This window comes from Narcine bancroftii, chromosome 4 (genome assembly GCF_036971445.1).
Source record: "Narcine bancroftii isolate sNarBan1 chromosome 4, sNarBan1.hap1, whole genome shotgun sequence".
Classification (NCBI taxonomy): domain Eukaryota; kingdom Metazoa; phylum Chordata; class Chondrichthyes; order Torpediniformes; family Narcinidae; genus Narcine; species Narcine bancroftii.
In genome coordinates, this window is record NC_091472.1 from 236,136,568 (window position 1) to 236,157,451 (window position 20,884).

The 20,884-nt window shown below is 43.2% G+C and overlaps 1 protein-coding gene across 17 annotated transcripts in view; it reads left to right on the forward strand.

Moving 5' to 3' along the window:
* Window positions 1-20,884, forward strand: part of LOC138761737 (natural resistance-associated macrophage protein 2-like) — a 133,243-nt gene that overhangs the window by 81,707 nt on the left and 30,652 nt on the right. For 13 of the 17 annotated variants that reach the window (XR_011356477.1, XR_011356470.1, XR_011356474.1 and 10 more), the window contains 2 exons: window positions 406-559; window positions 4,542-4,595. Coding sequence is in view for 1 of the 17 variants with exons in the window: in XM_069934393.1 (XP_069790494.1) it covers window positions 406-559; window positions 4,542-4,595 (208 nt within the window). In the remaining 16 variants the exon portion in view is untranslated. Of the gene's footprint in view, window positions 1-405; window positions 560-4,541; window positions 4,596-14,509; window positions 14,642-20,884 lie in introns of those variants that run through there. The other 4 variants (XR_011356464.1, XR_011356465.1, XR_011356466.1 and 1 more) reach the window with 2 other exon arrangements.

Sequence of the window (20,884 nt, forward strand, 5' to 3'; positions counted from 1 at the left end):
TCGTTCCACACACTCGCTGCTCTCTTTGTAAAGTTCCCTAAATATTCTGCTGAAACATCTCATCTTCCCCCATTAACCCATGTCCTCTAGTTCTTTTTTCACCTCAATGGAAATTGCCTGGTTGTATTTAGTCTGTATACACCCCATAATTTTGTATACTTCTGTCCTCCTTCTCTGATACGCCAGGGTAAGTGCTAGCCTGTTTAACCTTTCTCTGTAACTCAGCTCAAGTTCAAAAACATCCTTGTAAATGTTCTCTGCACTAGTTCAATCTTATTAATATCTTTCCTGTAGTTAGGTGACCTGCACATAATACTCCAAATTTGTCCCAGTTTGTCTGAAACTGTGGAATTCATTTGAATTATTTTGAGGGTAATTATCATTTGTACGTGTGTTTCTTTTCAGGGCGTGGAAGGTGGCTGGTGGAGTAGTTATTTTTATCGTCTGTGCCATTAATATATATTTTGTAATAATCTACGTATCAAGCCTGGGCCACATCGCTCTGTACCTGGTGTCAGCCTTCATTTCACTCGCTTACTTGAGCTTTGTCGCTTACCTGGTGAGTTCTGGAATGGATTCTGCTGAATCTCTCTCCTAATATACATACAGTATAGAAAATTACAATACTGGGCCTTCAGCCTACAATGTTGGGTAGACCTATGTAAATCTATTCTACAACAGTCTAATCTATCTTTTGAATGTGCCCTTTCAGGCACACGCCACTTGAGTAGAGAACATGCCTCTGACGTCTCTAAACTTTCCTCCACTCACCTGAAACAAATGTCCTCTAGTATTTGCTACTGTCATTGCAGGAAAAATGTGCTGCCAATCGACCCCATCTGGGGCCCCTCCTAACATTAAATACCTCTATTGTGTCACCTCTCATCCTTTGTCACTCCAGTGAAAAGCCCTAGCTCTGTCAACCTTGCTTCATATGGCATGTTCTTCAATAAAGGTAACTTCCTGATAAATCATACTGTACATTTTGTAGCCACCTGATCAACTTGTGTGGCAAACTTGAGAGATCAGTGGATCTTGACCCCAAGATCTTTCTGTTCTCGACACTGTACAGAATCCTGTCACCCGTACTCTGCCTTAAATTCAGACTTGCAAAGTGCATCACCTTACACTTCCTCAGATTGAACTCCAGCTGCCACTTCTCTACCCTATTCTGCATCCTGCCTGTATCCCTTCGTAACCTATGACAAACTTCTACTTTTTCTACAACACCTCCAATCTCTGTATCATCTGCAAATTTACTTATCTACCCACCACTTCTTCATCCATGTCACAGAGCAGGGCCCCCAGAACAGATCCCTGCAAAATACCACTGGTCACCAACCTCCAAACAGAATGTTTTCTATCTCCTTCTTTCTACGAACAAACCAGTTCCAAATGTAAGCAGCCAAGGTTCCTTGGATCCCAAGGCTCATGACCTCCTCAATGAGCCTACCATAGGAAACCTTGTCAAATGCCTTACTTTATAATAAAATGAGATTATTTCTATTTTAAAGTTTGAAGACATTACAAATTGCGTAAATGTATTGAAAAATGGATTTAGTGAATTCCTCTGGAGGCCATAATCTGATGAAATAGAAGTGTATGGGAGATTACACTGAAGAGAACAATAAATTAATGCACTTGATGATAGGAAGGAGTCTAGATATGGTAGACAGCCAGTAGTTTTTTCTTAGTGCAGAGGACTTTGGTTTAGGGGAGCTGTCAGAGGGGAGGTGAGTTATTTTACGCAGAGTGATGGGTGACTGGAATGCATTGCCAAGGGAGGTGGTGGAGCCTGATATGAGCAATATTTTAAATAGATTGCTTAGACAGGCTCCTGGATTAAAGAAAAATAGGGGGTTATTGGTGTGAGGTAGAGAAGATTTACAAAGGTCGGCACAGAAGGGCCTGTTCTGAGTCTTTTTCGGAACGGGGGTTAATGGAAATTGGAGGTCATCGTTAGCACCATCTGGTTGGAGAGTGGCCAGACAGTATACAATTTGTTCCTCCAATTTGCGAGTGCCCTCGGTTTGGCAGTTCATGAGGCCATGAATGGACATGTCAGTGTAGAATTGAAATGATTGGCCACTTGGAGGTCCTTCCTGTTGTGGTGGACAGAGCGAAGGGTTATCGTTGAAATAATTACCCATTCTGCGCCAATTCTCCCCCTATTTCTTCTCAGCTTCTTTCCAACCTGTATCCACCTCTTAGCTATTTGCCTGCACTCCTCTCCCTACCCCTTCCTCTCTCCTCTTGTCATACCCCACCTTTTTATTTGGGCAGCTGCCTGTTTTTGCTTACACCTGACGAAGGACCCAGGCCTGAAACGTTGGTTACCTTTTCCTTCCCATGGATACTGTGGGACCTGCTGAGTTTCCACAGAGTCCTTTGGGCAGAGTGTTTCTGCAATACCATCTGCCCTCCAATCAAATGCTTGTAGTCTGGATTCCATGCAATTTTTCTAAACTGAAAAAATGCAAAATCAGAAAGAATACATCTTAGGAACAGGCCCTCTGTGACAAAAGTGATGCCAACACACTCCTCCCATCTTCCACTGTCCTTCATGTTATAGCCTTTTCTGCCATCTCCAAAGGAATTCCACCACTTCTCCCCTTCCACTTCCCACAAGGACTCCCTTGCCTACTTCCCTCCCACCAGACAACTACTTGGTACCTATCCCTGTGACCGCGGGAAGTGCTACACTTGCACCTATACCTCCTCCTTCACCACTATTTGGGCCTCTAAACAGTCCTTGCAAATGAAGCCACACCTCACTTGTGAATCTCAGGGTCATTTACTGCATCCGGTGCTCCGAACGTGGCTTCTGGTACATCAGTGAGACAGGACACAGACTGGAAGAATGTTTTGTTGAGTACCTTTGCTCTGTCCTTGGCATCAGCAAGGACCTTCGAGTGGCCATTCATTCCAATTCCACACACCATTTTCATGACCTCGTACTTCCAAAGTGAAGGCACATCCAAATCGGAGGAATAGCACCTTGAATTCCATCTGGACACTTTCCAACCAGATAGCAATAAAATCAACTGCTCCTATATCTGCTAATCCCTCCCCAAGTCTCTTTCCCTCTCTCTCTCTCTCTGTCTACTCTTCCCCCAGCTCCCCATCACCATCCCTTTTTCTCCTATCAGAGTTATCCTCTACCCTCTCCTCCTATAACTTCATAGCTTCTTTCTCTTATACCCTCCAATTTGCATCTTAACTGTTAGCATGTGTTGCCCCCTCTGTCCCTTCCTCCATCCTCCCATCTTTTATTCTGGCACCTTCCTGTTTTCTTCTTGTATCTAATGAAGGGCTCAGGTCTGAAATATTGGTTATCCTTTCCTTCCTGTGGATGCTTCATGATTTGCTGAGTTTCTCCCGCACATTTGAGTGTGCACATTTCTCCCTTGCTTGGTTTGCCTGTTCACTGTGGCACCCCTGCATTTCCCCAACCCCAACCTGTCTTCATCACACTGCTTCTGTTCTAAAGTGCCTCAGCCCTGCTGAAGAGTTTCAGAGCAAAATGTCGACTGTTCCTACAGATGTTGCTTGACCTTCTAATTTTGTGGTTATCATCTGACTGTACATATACAACCAAACAACACAACATTGCTCCAGACATCAATGCACACACATAGACATGTAATATACAGCACAGAATAATCACATATATACTTACAGATATGATTTTAAATATTTTGGAATGATTTACTTGAATACTATTTACTCACAGTCTGTGGGAAGAAGTTGTTTGGCAATCTTTATTTTGATTTTCATGGGTCAAAGAAACCATGTGCTAGATGAAATAGATCCTTAATGATTCTTTGAGCCCTTTTTAAGGTGTATGTTATCAATAGAGGAAAAAGAGACCCCAGTTATCTTCTCGACCTTTTTGATGATTCATTATATTGACGCTTTGCAGTTACTGTACAATGGTGCAGTCAGAGGATACTCTCAATTGTTATCCTGTATAATGTTATCAAGATGGGAACTGGTAGCCATGCCTTCCTCAACCTCCTCAGGAAGTGCAAGAGCTGCTAGCCTCTCTGACTAATGAGGAGGAGTTGTGGGTCCAAGATAGATCATTCATTATATGTACACCAAAGAACTTTGTGCTCTCCTCAATGGAACTATTGATGAGTGGTTAGAGTGGTCAGCCTACATTGCTCTGAGGTCTACAATCATTTCCTTTGCCTTGACTCTGTTGAGACTCAGGTTGTTGTTCTTATACCATTTCATGAACCTTCCAACCTCTTCTGTAAGGTTTCCAAACTCGGTGATTCTGTCTGAGCTGAATCCAGCAGTTTAAGCAGAGTCGCGGCTGAGGAAATGGCTCTGAGGGGCACAAGTACTCAGCCTGAAGGGCCTTGAGGTTTTTCTGCCAATGTACTGACTGTGCTATCCAGCAGTGTGTGTTTGGCCTCAGATTCCAGCATCTACAGTCCTTCATGTGCCTCTGCTCCTAAGGATCTATAAGGATGGATTCTTCTGCCTTGGACCTGATGGTGAGGTGTGTTTTCACTCTGTTCCTTGTCTTGCAGGCCTGGTATTGTGCTGTCTCACTGGGAGTCCCCTTCCTGAATTGTGGATGGACGGTAAGCAGTGACAATGCTGTGCTTATAGAAGAGCAATGCGAGTATGCGCATTAACCAGAGCACCTCCTTGTCTATGGCTCTGTGTCGACGCACTGGGTCCAAGCTTCATTGAATGGTGCTCCGAACACAATGTGAAAACTGTTCTCATCCAGTTGTTCTCCGGAAGGCATTCAATAAGACATTTCCTGTGTGAGACAGGTTTTTAGCATTATAATTATAAATTAGAAGGTTTAAATTCTGATTTAATACTACGTTTGTTTTTAAAAATCAGTAGGTATTGGATTGATTAAATGTTTGATCTCTCTGACACGCTATCCAGTATGTGACAAGTGTTCTAAATGCTGCTAGTGTATTTTTCAAGGGTATGCATGGCTATAATCGAGTTGTCGGGGTTGTGCAGCTAACAATCAATGATATTAAATTAGATGATTTTGTATGTAAAATAATTGGTATGTGGAGCATTTATGGGCCAACCCAAGCAGTGGGTCTCCCTTCAAATAGTTTGTCTTGACATATCAATACTCCCACTCCATGAAGTTAAGAGCATGGAACATTACCATACAGTATAGGCCCTATGTGCTGACCTATGTGAACTTCCCTCCCTCACACCAGTAACCCTCTATTTTTCTTACATCCATGTGTCTTTTGAATGTTCTGATTGTACCACCCTCCACCATCACCCTTGGCAATGCATTCCATTCTCTGAGTAGCAATACTTACTTTTGATATCTCTCCTCAACTTTCTTCCATTCACCTTATACAGATGTCATCTGGTATTTACTATTATTGGCCTGTATAAAAAGGTGTTGGCTCACCACCCTATCAAAGCCCTTGATCTGAAGCATTAATTCTTTTTCTATCTTGGTCTATGATGCTTTTGGATCTGCAATTGCCTTTGAAAAGGTAGCATTGGACCACAGGTGTCCTGATAGAAGCTCTGGAGGGAATTCCAGAACATAGATTCAATGACCTGCCTTCCCTCTCCTCTTTCCAGCACCTTGCACACATTCACCTGTGTCTGTTCAGTTTGTCTTTGGGTCACCAAAGCAGCAAAGTGAGCCTAACCCTGCTTGGGCTGAAATGGGGATGTTTCCACGATGGCAGTGTTAAGGCTATATGAGGAATCTCACTGTTTCGGTGGGAATGATGACCAACACAAAGAACTTGCAGGACATCTTGAGAGACCAATTAACTATCTAACGTTAGAGGAAACCCCTTACAGACAGTGCCAGATTGCAGGTGCTGTAATAGTGTTGCACTGACCATGCTGGTCACAAACCCTCTGCAACAAAGTGCATTTTTAAAGCCCAATAAAGGGAAGCATGATAGAATTGACAGCTTGAGTTGTGAGCAAGATACAAAGGTGCATGAGAAATTCACCAGGTCATGCATTGTCCAGTGGAAGAATCACCAATGTACCCTGGGACTTTTGTCAGCTATCAGCAAAAATAGGCAAGCACCTGAATAAAAAGGTGGAAGGAGGAAGGGCAGGGGGTGGAGTACAGGCTAAATGACTGTGGAAGCAAGTCCGGGTAATCACAAGGCCCTCATGCGTGAGAGCAGCAGGGATAATGAAGGGATGGGCAGTGAGAGAGGCTCTTGAAGAACTCCCTTTGAAGAGAGAACTTCTTCAGGGTAGGCATTCCTCAAAGAGACTGCAGTGAGCTCTGCCCTACTGGAAGGGAACAATTAACTTCCCGATGCAGATGTCCACAATCAGGTTGACTGAATGTTACACAAGGTAACATGATGTAAGTCTCCAAAAGTAATTCCATCCAAATGTATGACAGTATGCTTCCAATTATCCTAAAAGCTTAGAATTGGATATTTACTGGTTAACTGGATTTTTGGGATAACTGAATAATGGCTTTAAACAGCCCAGTGCTCCTGCTGCCAACGCTGATCCCCAACACCTCCCCACCACTGTTCCTGATCCTGCCCAGGAGCCCAAGGTCCCTGTTCCTGCCCAGGAGGCTGCTCTCCTTGACGACTCCAGGACAGCAGTGGAGGTAAAGAAGAAATTGAAAGAGAGAGGGGAGGGATTAACTGAAACAGCGACAATCTCCCCATGCACTGCCTGACCTGCTGACTTCCTCCAGTTGCTCATTGATGGCTCAAGATCCCAGTCTACTTCTCTAAACCAGCATCCAGCTATTCAGCGTCTGTCTTCCTGACTGGTTCTGAGCTCTGTTACTCCCAGTTTGGTAACAACAGTGCATCAGAGCCCCACATGAGTATGTTGGGTGTATTTTTTTTCAACTTGTGATGTCACGTTGTCGCTGAAAGAAAAGTTTGATAACAGATATTTGGTTAACTGATTTTCAGATAATCAGAAACTTGCTGTATCACAAATCAAAGCAAAATATGGAACATTACAGCATAGTCCAGGCCCTTCAGTGCATGATGTTGTGGTGACCATTGAGTGGCTCACCATTCACTTTCTTCTTCCCTACCTGCACCAGTAGGGTTAAATTCTGTCACAACCCCAAAGCATAAGAAACATCAAGGTCAACTAATTTTTTTTGTTTCTCATATCGACCACCCTTTGCACTGGTAACTTGGTGGCCAAAGGTAGCTCCTGTGGTGACATCAACTGCAGCTTTGAGTATTGGGTAAATCTTCTGCACAGGACTACCAAAACTGTCCAACTACTTCATACACCATATACTACACTATATAAACACCCTTCAGCACATCATGTCTGTGCCAAGCTATTATTCTGCCCAATCTCATTGACCATCGCCCTCCATACCACTCCCGTCTATGTACCTAAATGTCAAAATTGATTCCACAGCTCAATCCACACACTTTTCAAATATTTTACCTTCACCCTTAACCCATGTCCTGAAGTTCCTCTCAACTAACCTCTGGAAAAGCTTGCTTGCATTTATTATGTCAATTACACGAAGAATTTTGAATATTAAATGCCCCCTTATTCCAGTACACTCCACAGAATAAAGTTATAACCTGTTTAACTTTTCCCTGTAACTCAGTTCCTCAAGTCCCAGCAACATCCTAGTAAATCTCTGCACATCTTTCCTGCAGTTAGGTGACCAAAACCGCACGGAATACTCCGAATTTGGCCTCACCAATACTGATACAACTTCATCATATCCCAACTCCTATACTTTTGATTAATGAAAGCCAATGTGCCAAAAGCTTTCTTGAAGACTATGTACCTGTGACGCCATTTTCATGGAATTATAATTTGTATTCCCAGATCCCTCTGTACTACTGCACTCCTTGTTGCCTTACCTTTTACTGGACAAGACCTTCTTGAGTTGGTCCTCCTGAAGTGCAACACCTCACATTTGTCCACATGAAATTTCATCTGCCATTTTGCAGCTTGTCCGGATCCCATTGCAAGCTTTAAAAACTTTCCTCACTGTCTGTGACCGCCCCCCCCCCCCACCCCCCCCCCCCCCCCCATTCTGTGTTGTCTGCAAACACTGATGCAATGTGCCACATTATCATCCAGATGGTTGATATGGATGACAAACAGCATGGACCCAACACTGAATTCTGCAGCACACTGCTTGTGCCAGGTCTCCAGTTCAACAACTAATCATCTACCATTCTCTGGCTTCTCTTGCGAAGCCAATGTTTAATCAAATTCATCCTTAATACCTAATGACTGAACCTTTTTGACCAGCCTCCTATGCAGGACCTTGTCAAAGACCTTACTAAAGTCATGTGGAAACATCCAAGCCATTTACTTCATCAACTTTTGTGGTAACTTCCTTGAAATAGATGGTTAAACATGACCAACCTTGCACACAATTAAAATGTGAAAATTATTTGAAAAAATTTGTTATTTATAAAGAAATTATATGACTTAGAACTTACCTGGATCCTTTGGAACTGTTTTCTCCCCCTCGAGGAGAGTAGAGTTGTTGACTCTTGCATTTTCAGTACCTGAATTATTCCGTATAACAGCTCAAGTCGGTGTTAACAGAATATTGCAGCATAGTACAGGGCCCTCGGCTCACGATGATTCCACAACAATCTATTTTTTCCCCTATCTCGCCTGTAACCTTAATTTTTCTTATATCTGAGTCCTTTGAATTTCCCCATTGGATGAGTCTCCACCACTAATTGCTTCAATGCCTTCCAGGCCCCCAACACATTCTGTGTTAGAAAAAAACCTACCCTGAAATTTTCTTCCAATGACCTTCAACAGATGTCCTCTGGTGTTTGTATTGTCAACCTAGGTAAAAGATGCTGGCTGTCCACCCTATCTAGGCCCTTCTTAACTTAATCTACCTCTATGAAGTCACATTTGTCATTTCTAAGAGAAAAGCTTCATATGTGTGTGAGAGAGGGAGGGATAAATTAGATGTGGAGTAGGTCTTCACACATCATGGGCTGAAGTACTTGTACTGTGCTGTAATGTTTAGGGTTCAATATGACATTCTCCAATCCATGCAACATCCTTGTAAATTTCATCTCCACCCCTCTCCAAAGCATTAACATCTTCCTATAATGAGATGATCAAAACTACACAATATTTCAAGTGGGGTCTAACCAGGGTTTTTATAGAGTTGCAACACTGCCTCATGGTTCTTGTACTATTGAAGGCCAACACACCATGCACCTTCTTAACCACCCCATCAACTTGTATACCCATCAGGTATAGACCTGAACCCCAAGATCTCGCTGTTCTTCCACATGGCTAAGTATTCTTCCATTATCCATGTTCTCTTGTCTTCAATATTGACCTTCCAAAGTGCATTACTTCACACTTCTTCGGAGTGAACTGCATCTGCCACTTCTCTGTCCAACTCTGCATCTTTTCTATTCTGATGTAAAGTATGTGCAATTAATTTTGAAAAAATGAGGATTTTAATTGCTTTAGAAAAATCTTGCTTTCCTCCCTCAAGGTGTTGTGCTGTTTCTGTACATCATATCTCTCTAGGTGTATGAGCAGCCGGTAAATAAAACCCTATTACCTGTACGCTTTGGTCTGTCAGCTTGCTGTTTTTCCATCATGAGGAGAATGTTGAGATGATATGAGCAATGCACATGAAGTCACAGGGACACCAGGCTTGCGGAAATGAGCTTTCAACAAAGGCAGCAAATGCCCCCTCTGGGGTCATTGATTAGTGATGAAAACTACAAGCCCTAAGTGTGTTCTGCCAGTCAACGACATCACCTGAGAGAGTTCAAGCTTCAAGACATCCAACATTTCAGTGCAGTGCAGGCCCTTTGGCCCTTGATATTGTGCTGTCCAATGTAAACCTACTCCACAATAATATAATTTTACCCTATCTCACATCTACTATCCTCTGTTTCTCTTCCAGACTGTGCCCGTCTTGGAGCCTTTTGAATGTCACTTTTATACCAGCCTCCACAACCAACCCTGGCATCAACCAAACTCGGAGTTAAAAAAAATACCTCCAAGATATCCCCTAAACTATCCTCCATTCACCTTAAACAGGTGTCCTCTGGTATATGCTTTTATCATCCTAGGATAAAGGTGCACATGATAATCTTGTATACTACCATTAGGTCACCTCTCATCTTTCTTGCTCCAAAAAGAAAAATCCTGGCTCTGTCATCTTTGCTTCTTCGTATGACATGTTTTCCAATCCAGGTATCGTGGTAAAACATCTAGGTTCTTCCTGGAATCAGTTTCCTGTTGCTTACCCTTCATCCTTTCTGAATTGTTGAACAAGGTTTTGCTGTTGTTGCTGCCAGTCCCACCAAAACTCCGAGCACTCCCCTGTTTAAACAGCAGGAAGTCCCACAACATCCCAGATACTTGGTCAGACGTGGATGTTTGCAACTCCAAGTAGTTTGGAGTGGGGCAGTGAAGTCCAGTCATAACTTGAGCCCTCCAATCCCAGTGACATCCTCGTGATTAATTTCTGCTCCCTTCCAGTTTAATGACATCTTTCCCACAACTGGGAGAACAGAACTACATACAATCCTCCATGTGTGATCTCACCAACATCTTGTATAGTTGTAACATGACCTCCCACCTTCTGTACTCAGGGCCATGACTGATAAAAGGAAGGGTGTATCTTCACCATCTTGTCAACCTGTGATGCCACTTCCGTTGAACGATGTACCTGTATGCCAATTCTATTCGACTACACTCTTAAAGGCTCTGCCATTTCCTGTGTAAGACCAGCGTGGATTTAAAAATGCACCACTTTACACTTAGAATGCTACATACAGAAAACAGCCCATTCAGCCCCTATAGTCTGTGCCAGCCATCATTTCCCTAGTCGCACTGACCTGCTCCCATTCCATAACTCTCCAGACTTCTCTCATCCATGTATCTATCCAATTTATTATTAAAACACAAGATCAAGCCCGAATTCACTACACCAGATGGCAGCTCATTCCACACTCCCATCACTCTCTGAGTGAAGAGCTTTCCCCTAATGTTCCCAACCCTTTCCCCTTCCAGTTTAATGTTATGACACTCGTATTTATTTGCCCCAAATTAAGTGGAAAAAAAGCCTACTCACAAATTGTAAATTTCAATCAAATCTCACCTCATTCTTCTTTGCTCCAAGGAATAAAGTCCTAACCTGTTTAATCTTTCTCTGTCACTCAATTCCTGAAGACCTGGCAATATCCTAGTAAATCTTCTCTACACTCTCAATCTTACAGATATCCTTCCTGTAGATGGGCAACCAGAACTGCACACAATATTCCAAATTTGGCCTCACCAATGTCTTAAAGTTCAAAATAACATCCTATACTCAGTACTTTGATTTATAAAGGCTAAGCTGTCAAAAGCTTTCTTTACAACCCTGTCCACATGTGACGCCCCTTTCAGGGAACAATGTATCTGTATTGCCAAATCTCTCTGCTCCTCTGCACCCTTCCGTGCCCTATCATTTACTATGCATGTTCGACCTTGGTTTGCCCTTCTAAAATGCATCACCTCACACTTGACTGCATTACATTTCATCTGCTATTTTTTAGCCCATTCTTCAAGTTGGCCAAAATCCCTCTGCAAGCTTTGAAAATCTTCCTTGCTGTTCACAACACCGCCTATCTTTATGACATCAGCAATCTTGCTGATCCAATTTACCACATTATCATCCAGATCATCGATATATACAACAAACAACAATGGTCCCAGCACAGATTCCTGAGGCAAATCCTACAACCTTTCTCCAGTCTGAGAAGCAACCTCCAGTCTGAGAATCAGCCATCCACTACCAACTCAGTTTTCTCCCACACAACCAATTACGAATCCAGTTTACAACCCCTCCATGGATACCTAGTGTTATTCTATCTGTCAACATGATGATTCTGTGCAAACTGAATCTGACAGTGCAAACGTGAGTCAGCAATGTGAATGGTAGCAAGCTGAGCACACAGCCCTGAGGTGCACCATTGCTCAGAGTGATGGGACTTGAGATTTTGCTGCCAACCCAGATTGTCTGTGGGCTTTTGGTCATGAAGAACAGGATCCAGTTGCAGAGAGGGGTGTTGAGTCCCAATGAGGACAGTTTATTCACCAACCTTTGGGATATGATCATGTGAATGCCAGACTGAAGTCAATGAACAACAGCCTGGTGTATGAGGCATTGTTCTCTCGGTGGGTCAGAACGGAGTAGAGGGTCAGGGCTATAGCATCATTGAGCTCCATATGCCATGAGTTAAACTCCATATTCCATTCCTTGGCCCACATTCCCAGTTGATGTAAGTCCTGTTGTGATCTCAGACAACCTTCCTACAGTCCACAACACCACGAATCTTCATGTCATCTACAAACTCACTAATTACGCTATCTACATTATTACTATAGATGACAAACAACAGAGGACCCAACACCTGTCCCTGCGGCACACCACTGGTCATAGACTTCCAATCTGAGTACTATCCCTCCACTACCACCCTCTGTCCTTGCCACACCAAACTAATTCTGTATCACTCTGATTCCCATGTGATCTGACTTCCAGGCCAACCTATGGTGGGGGATCTACACACAAATGTGCTGAAGAAATTCATCAGGCATTCATAGGAAGTAAAGGGTGACCAATGATTTGGACCTGGTCCTTTCATCATGTATTCCATGTAGACACCATCTAGCACCCCTGCCCCTTCAACCCTCTTGGTTACCTCTTCAGAAATAGCTCAGTCAATTGAGTGAGACATGATTTCCCACACAAAACTATACTGACTGTACCCCATTAAATCTTGATTTTCCAAATGCTATCTCTGAGAATCCCCTCCAGTGACATACCCACACTCATGTTAGGTACACAGGCCTATCACTCACCGGTTTGTCCTTGCATCCCTTCTTAAATAAAGGTGCAACACTGGCCACCCTCCAGTCTCCAGCTGAGGATGATGCAAATTCTCTGCCTGGGCTCTGGCAATTTTCCATAATGTTGTACAACACATCTGGTCAGGCCCTGGAGAATTATCGATACTTACGCACTTTTAAGACCACCAGCACCTCTTGCAATATGGGCACATTCCAACCATTCACTTCCGTTAATTAGCTGGATTCCATGATTTTCTCCATGATAAATACAGATGAGACATATTAATTGAAGACTTCATTAATTTCCTGTGACCCCATATATAGTTGACCGCGCTGATCCTCGAGGGGACTGATTCTCTTCCCCAATAACCCTTTGGTCTCAGTATACCTGAGGAATTTCTTCAGATTCTCCATTACCTTGACTACTAAAGTTATCTCATGTTCTCTTTTTGGCCCTTCTGATTTCTCTTGAAAGTTCAAGTTTATTATCATCTCACTCTACATTAAACAGCTACCATGCTACACAATGAGGCAGCCAGAAAGGACACTTTCAATTGAGCTCCTGTAATATGTCAAGATGGGGGCTGATAGCCCTGCCCTCCTCAACCTCTTTAGGAATTGTAGGTACTGCCTAATGAGGAGCGGATGACCATTATATGCACACCAAAGCACTTTGTGCTTTCCACTCTCTCCATGATGGAGCCATTGATGAGTCATGGAGAGTGGTCGGCCTTCATCTTTCTAGAAGTCCATAATCATCTCCTTTATCTTGTCTACTTTGAGACTCAGGATGGACAAGATAAAGGAGATTTTACACCTCCCAACCTCCTCTAACCCAATTCATCATTTTTGGTGATGAGGCCAACAACTGTTGTATCATCTGCAAACTTGATGATCTGTTCGTACTGAACCTGACAGTGCAGTCGTGAGTCAGCAATGTGAACAGTACCAGGTTGAGCCCACAACCCTGAGGAGCACCAGTGCTCAGCGTAATGGGACTTGAGATTTTGCTGCCAACCTGGATTGTCTGTGGGCTCTCGGTCATGAAGAACGGGATCCAGTTGCAGAGAGGGGTGTTGAGTCCCAATGAGGACAGTTTATCCACCAATCTTTGGGATATGACCATGTGAATGCCAAACTGAAGTCAATGTACAACAGCCTGGTGTATGAGGCATTGTTCTCTAGGTGGGTCAGAGCTATAGAATCATTGAACTCCAGACATTCACTTCAACCCTGATGCTTATACCTGACATATGCCAATGTTTCCCTGACCAGAGCCTTGATATCCCTCATCTTCCAGGGTTCCCTACCCTTTTGTTCGGACACCTGCTGGCATTTTCTCATACTTTGATGAAGGGCTCAACCCCAAAACCTTTGCTACATAAAGGACACTGTTTGACCTCCTGAGCTTCTCCAGCATGTTTTTACTTCCCTACTCCTGCCAGCCTTGCCCTTCACCTGAACAGGAACCTGCTGACCCTGAACACTCCTTACCTCATTTTAAAAATCATTCCCCATACTGGATGTTACCTTTAACTAATGAACTAATATGTCGGATCCAATGAAGTTTGCCTTTCCCCAATGTAGGATTTTAACTAAATTAAAGTCCTACCTCTTTCCATAACTTTTGAAATGAACAGAGTTTTGGTCATCTGCACACTGATGCCTTTCTTTCTCTTAGGAGTTAAACGAGAAAGTTTGCAGATGCTGGGGTCAATAGCAATACCCAAATGTAATGGAGAACTCAGCAGGTCACCCAGCATCCACAGGAAATAAAGGGTAACCAACATTTCAGGCCTGGGCCCTTCATCAGGTAGGAGCAAAAACAGAAAAGCACGTGAATAAAGAGCTAAGGGGACAACAGGCCAACAGATAAGATATCATAGGTGGATATTGGTGGCAGGGTTCAAGAGAAAAAACAGAGGTGATGGGCAAGAAGGTCAAGAGTAGCTCTCTAATAGGAGAGGGAAGAGAGGAAGTGGAGTGCTGGAGGAAAGGAGATAGGCTAGGGAAAGAGAGGGACCTGGGTCCTTCCCCTGCCCTTTCCTCTCTCCTCTCCTACCTTCCCCCCACCACCTTATTCAGGCACCTGCCTGTTTTTGCTTACATCTGATGAAGGGCCCAGGCCCTTTCCTTCCTGTGGACACTGTGCGACCTGCTGAGTTTCTCCAGCACATTTTATTTATTTCAGTCACTTTCCCTGCCTCATTTCCCAAGGGGAGGTCCAGCATTTCCCCCATGCTAGAAGGGTAATCCACATATTGTTTGAGAAAACCTTCTTCAATGCACTCAAAACAAACTCATCTGATAAAATCACCTTGCACCCAGGCTGTTCCAGTCAACGTGAGGGAAGTTGACATCTCTGACTATCATAACCCTGGCACCAATCTAATGACATATTTATTCTCTAATTCATGCTGGTTTATACATTCCCATCAAAGTGATCATCTCTTTATCTCCAATCTCCACTCCAGGTAACTCACTGGACCAGCCGCAGGTTTATCCTCTCTCAGTACTGCTGTGATGTTCTCTCTAACTAAAGGCAAAACACACTCCTCCTTCATAGGAACATAGGAAGTAGGAACAGGAGTAGACCAAAAATGGCCCATCGAGCCTGCTCCGTCCGCCATGCAATACGATCATGGCTGATCTAATTTATGACCTAACTCCACCTACCTGCCTTCTCCCCATATCCCCTAATTCCTCTATCATGTAAAAATTTATCTAACCGAATTTTAAATATGTTTAATGAGGCAGCCTCAACCACTTCCCTGGTTAGAGAATTCCAAAGATTCACTACTCTCTGGGAAAAACTATTTTTCCTCATCTTTGTCCTAAATCTACTCGTCCAAATCTTGAGACTGTGTCCTCTCGTTTTAGTTTCCCCAGCCAGCTCAAAAAACCTTCCTACATCTATCCTATCCATACCCTTCATAATCTTATATGTTTCTATAAGATCTCCTCTCATTCTTCTGAACTCGAGCGAATACAAACCTAGACGATTTAATCTTTCATCATAAGTCAACCCCTTCATCCCAGGGATCAACCTAGTAAACCTCTGGACCGTCTCCAAAGCCAGTTAATCTTTCCTCAAATATGGAGACCAGAACTGGACACAGTACTCCAGGTGTGGTCTCACCAGTACCTTATACAGTTGCAACATTACCTCTACTCCTGAATTCAATTCCTCTAGCGATGAAGGCCAACATTCCATTTGCCTTCTTAATAACCTGCTGCACCTGCAACCTAACTTTTTGCGATTAATGCACAAGCACTCCCAAGTCCCTCTGCACAACAGCATGCTGTAGTTTTTCACCCTTAAATAATATTCAGCTCTTTTATTTTTCTTGCCAAAGTGGATAACCTCACACTTACTAAAATTGTACTCCATCTGCCAGACCTTTGCCCACTCATCCAGGTTAACTATATCCCTCTGCAGACTCTCCACATCCTCATTACAATTTGCTCTTCCACTCAATTTGGTGTCATCCGCAAACTTGGCTACACTTGTACCTCTTGTACCTTCACCTCTGTCACACTTGTTGCATCTATTCCCTTGGACATTAAGCTGCCAGTCTTGCCCTTCTCTCTGCCAGGTTACCATGATGATGATGTTCCACTCCCATGGACTAACCCATGGCCAACATTCATCCCCCTCACCTGCCAACATTTTTGCAATAAAATCAGAGCAATTAACATAAAAGCACTGGAGAAACTCAGCAGGTCCCACAGCATCCAAAGAAGGCAAAGATAATGTAACCAATGTTTTGAGCCTGAGCACTTCATCAAGGTATGAACAAAAAGGAGGCAGGTGTCTGATTTAAAAGGCTGGGGAAGGAGAACAGGCCAACAGACAAGAGGCCAGAGGTGGAAATGGGCAGGAGGGAAAGAGAGAATAGATTAGGGTAAGGGGTTGGCTGTGTGAATGCAGAACTGGAGGAAAGGAGACAGGGGGATAAGGAAAGAGAGAGAGCTAGAGGAAAGGAAACAGGCATTGGGAAAGAGAAAAGAAAGGTGGGTGGATGTGGTCTAGCAGAAACAGGAGAAGTCTGGTGGGAGGGAGACCAAGCAGAATGTGAGGGCTGTTTCCCCAATTTGTGGGAGGTCTCATTTTGGCTTTGTGCGTGGTAAGTTGTGTCTAACCAATCTCACAGAGATTTTTGAGGATGTTATCAGAAAAGTTGTTGATCGAAAGCCAGTGGATGTTGTCTACATGGACTTTAATGAGGCTTTTGACAAGGTCCCACATGAAAGGTTGTCAAGAACTTTCAGATGCTCGGTATTCAGGATGAGGTGGTAAATTCGATTAAACATTGGCTTTGGGGAGAAGCCAGAGAATGGTAGTAGATAACTGCATAACTAACTGGAGGCCTGTGACTGGTAATGGTCCTCAAAGATCAGTGCTGGGTCCATTGTTTGTCATCTATATCAACAATCGAGATGATAACATGCAAATTGGATTTGTAAGTTTGCAGATGACACAAATATTGGAGGTATACTAAACGTCAACAAAAGCTATCAAAGCTTGCAGTGGTTTCTGGACCAGCTGGAAAAGGGGTCGCAAAATAGCAGATGAATTTAATGCAGTCAAGTGTGAGGTGTTGCCTAACTTTTGGAAGGACTAACCAAGGTTGGACATAAACAGTAAATGGTAGGGCACTGAGGAGACTGGAGGAAATGAGTTACAGGGAAAGGTTGAACAGATTAGGAGTTTATTCCTTGGAGCGCAGTGGGATGAGGGGAGACTTAATAGAGTTGTACAAAATTGGGGGGGGGGGGGCGTGGTGTGAGCGAGAGGCGTGGGAAAGCACCTCCACTGGGAGAATTAATTAATAACTGAACAAAAAAAGTTTTACAAAAAATTTTCGGTAGTTAAAAACTATTTATAGTCTTGCCTACATAGTTTGATTATGGCTGCGAGAAAGGGAAATCCTCCAACAACTAGAAACTTAGTTCTAAAAGAAGTCACAAGATTTGAAAAAATTTGGCCTACCTTGACAATGAGCCTTGGGCTGGATTTTCTCCTCCTCTACGGGTGACGAGAGTGATGGCTGCAAGAATTCAGGTGACCCTGGCACCATCTCTCCAGGGAGCTGAAGAAGATGGCACTGGCCTCCCAAAGAAGACTGTGGAACTACAAGGTTTACAAGAACAAGAGCGCATGTGCGAACTTTCACACATGCGCAGAACGGATTGAAAAGTCAGCTCTCACTAAGGTTGAATTTCAAGACCTGCCTCCTTTGTATTCGGAGGCTGAGCAAGAAACACTTTTTTTCATCTACTATTGATATGGAGCAGAAAGAGGAAGATCAAAGAAGACTGGAGGAGGAGACAGAAAAACAATACTACAGGCTCAATTCCAAGAAGAGGCTGTGCAGGTAAAGTTACCTGAAGTTAAAGGACAAGGTATGGGCAGACAATTGATTAATCAGTTGCAAGCAATGAATTTACAGTATCGATCTAGTAGAAGGGATGTGAATACTCAATTTGAATTTGTTAAAGGAGAAATGAAGATGATTAAGGAAGAGATGAAAAGATAAGTTAAAGTGGTTGATAAAGTTAAAAATAGTTTAAAAAGTTGAAGAAATTTACAAGAATATGATGAAGTGGATCAGTGTAAAGATGTGGTTAATACATTGGAAGATTCAGTTATGGCAAGGAGTGTTGAGAAAAAAGAAATTACAAAAATATGATACTTTAGAGTTGTACAAAATTATGAGGGGTAAAGATTGAGTAAATATATGGAATATTGTGTTCAGTTCTGGTTGTCGCATTACAGAAGGATGTGGAAACTATGGGAAGAGTTCAAAGGATATTTACCAAGATGTTACCTGAATTGGAGAACATGTCTTATGAGGGAAAGTTGACAGAGCTGGGGCTTTTCTATTAGGAAGAGAGGTGATTTAATAGAGGTCTACAAGATTATAAGAGGCATAAGATAGGGTGGACAGCTAGCATCTTTTTTCCCTGGGCGAGACCAGCAAATACCAGAGGACATCTGTCCAAGGTGTGTGAAGGCAAGTTTAGGGGAGACGTCAAGTGTAAATTGTCTTACACAGAGAGTATTGGGTGTCTGGAATGTATTCCCAGGAGTGTTTGTGGAGGCTGGTACAATAGAGACATTTAAGAGACTCTTAGACAGACACATGGATGCAAAAAAATAGAGTTATTGGTGTGAGTTAATGAAGGTGTGTTTATATAAACCTAATATAGATTGGTTCAATATTGTGGGCCAAAGGGCCTGCACTGTGCTGTAAAGTTCTATGTAAAGGTAAACAGGCTTTTTCCATTGAGGATAGGAGAACATAGGTTAAGGATGAAAGGAGAAATGTTCAAAGGGAGGATTTGAGGGAACTTCTTCTCGTAGAGAATGGTAAGCCATGTGGAGTGAGCTGCCAGCTGAAGTGAATGCGGACTCAATTTTGGCACAAACTATTTGGATGAGTGGGGTGTGAAGGGGAATGCTCTGGGTGCAGGTCAATGGGACTTCACAGAATATTAGTTTAGTTCAGACAAGATAGGCCAAAAATATGTTGCAGTGTGGTCTGGTTCTATCACACCATGTCATCTATCAAATCACAGAAAGGTTATAGTTGCAACAGCACAGAAACAGGGCCTTCAGCTCATCTTATCCATGTCAACCAAGTTCATTTATCATCCAACAGTGTTCTCTGCTCCATGGTGCAAAACAGTGCAAACACAAATACCAGCATAACACACATATAGACAAACAGTACATATAAACAGAACCTATAAACATTTATTACAATAACTAATAATAAATAGTAGAGTCAGTGAAGTTGTTTTATCAGTTCAGTCTGTCCAGGTCAGTGTCAGAATGTCAAGCAGCACCATGCTGAGCACTGGGACACCTTAGGCTGCTTGCTCAGCCCGCTCCTGTTCACTCTAATGACTACATCGTCAGATCCAGCTCCAACAGGGTCACCAAGTTTGCAGCTGACACAAATAGTAATTGACCTCATCAGCAACAACAATGAGCGGCACCACAGAGAAGAGGTGGAAAATCTTGTGACATGGTGCAAGAGTAACAACTTGACTCTCAACGTGCACAAGATGAAGGAGATGATCGTGGATTTCAGGACCACCTTCCACTACACATCAATAACTTTGTAGTGGAGAGAGTGGAGAGCATCAAGCTTCTTGGAGTTCACTTAACTAGTGACCTATTGTGGACAGTCAACATCTCCTCACTTGTCAGGAAGATGAAACAGCGACTGCACTTCCTGAGAAGACTGAAGCGGGCAAGGCTACCAGCCACCATCATGTCAACCTTCTAAAGGATCTCTATCGAGAGCATCCTCGCTGGCTGCATCACAGTGTGGTACAGTTGCTGCAGAGAAATTGAGCTGAGGTCAATCTAAGGAATTATAAGAGCAGCAGAGAGGATCATTGGTATTTCCTTCCTCCCCCCCCACCCCACAATCATTGTGATCTAACAAGATTATTGTCTGAAGAGGAGGCACAAAATCAGAGGACCCCTTCCACCCTGCGCGCAGCATCTTTTAGCTGCTCCCATCAGGGAAGAGATACAAGAGTATCAGAGCCACCACCACCAGGCTGAGGAGCAGCTTCTTTCCAAGGGCAGTGAGAACGCTGAATGTCCAAAGGAACTGCTCACACTAACAATTTCATATTCACAAACAATATTTATTGACTTACAAGAATCCTGCATATGTTTTGTGTGTGTGTGTGTGTGTGTGTGTGTGTGTGTGTGTGTATATATTATGTCTGGTTATATATCTGCATGTCTTACACTGAGGACCAAAGAACGCTGTTTCATCAGGTTGTCCTTGTGCAATCGGATGAGAATAAACCTGACTGGACTTCAACAGTCTCTGCTCGTAGGATGAAGCTGTTCCTCAGCGTAGCATTTCTGCCTCTAATACTTTTGCTCTGTGCAGAATGGTAGGCGTCCTCACAGATTCTCCTCTTTAAACATTGATTCTGGTAAATCATATCAAAGTGGGGGGGAGGGGAAAAGGGAGACCCCATTGATCCTCTCTGCTATTCTTATGGTCCTGTGGATTGACCTCCA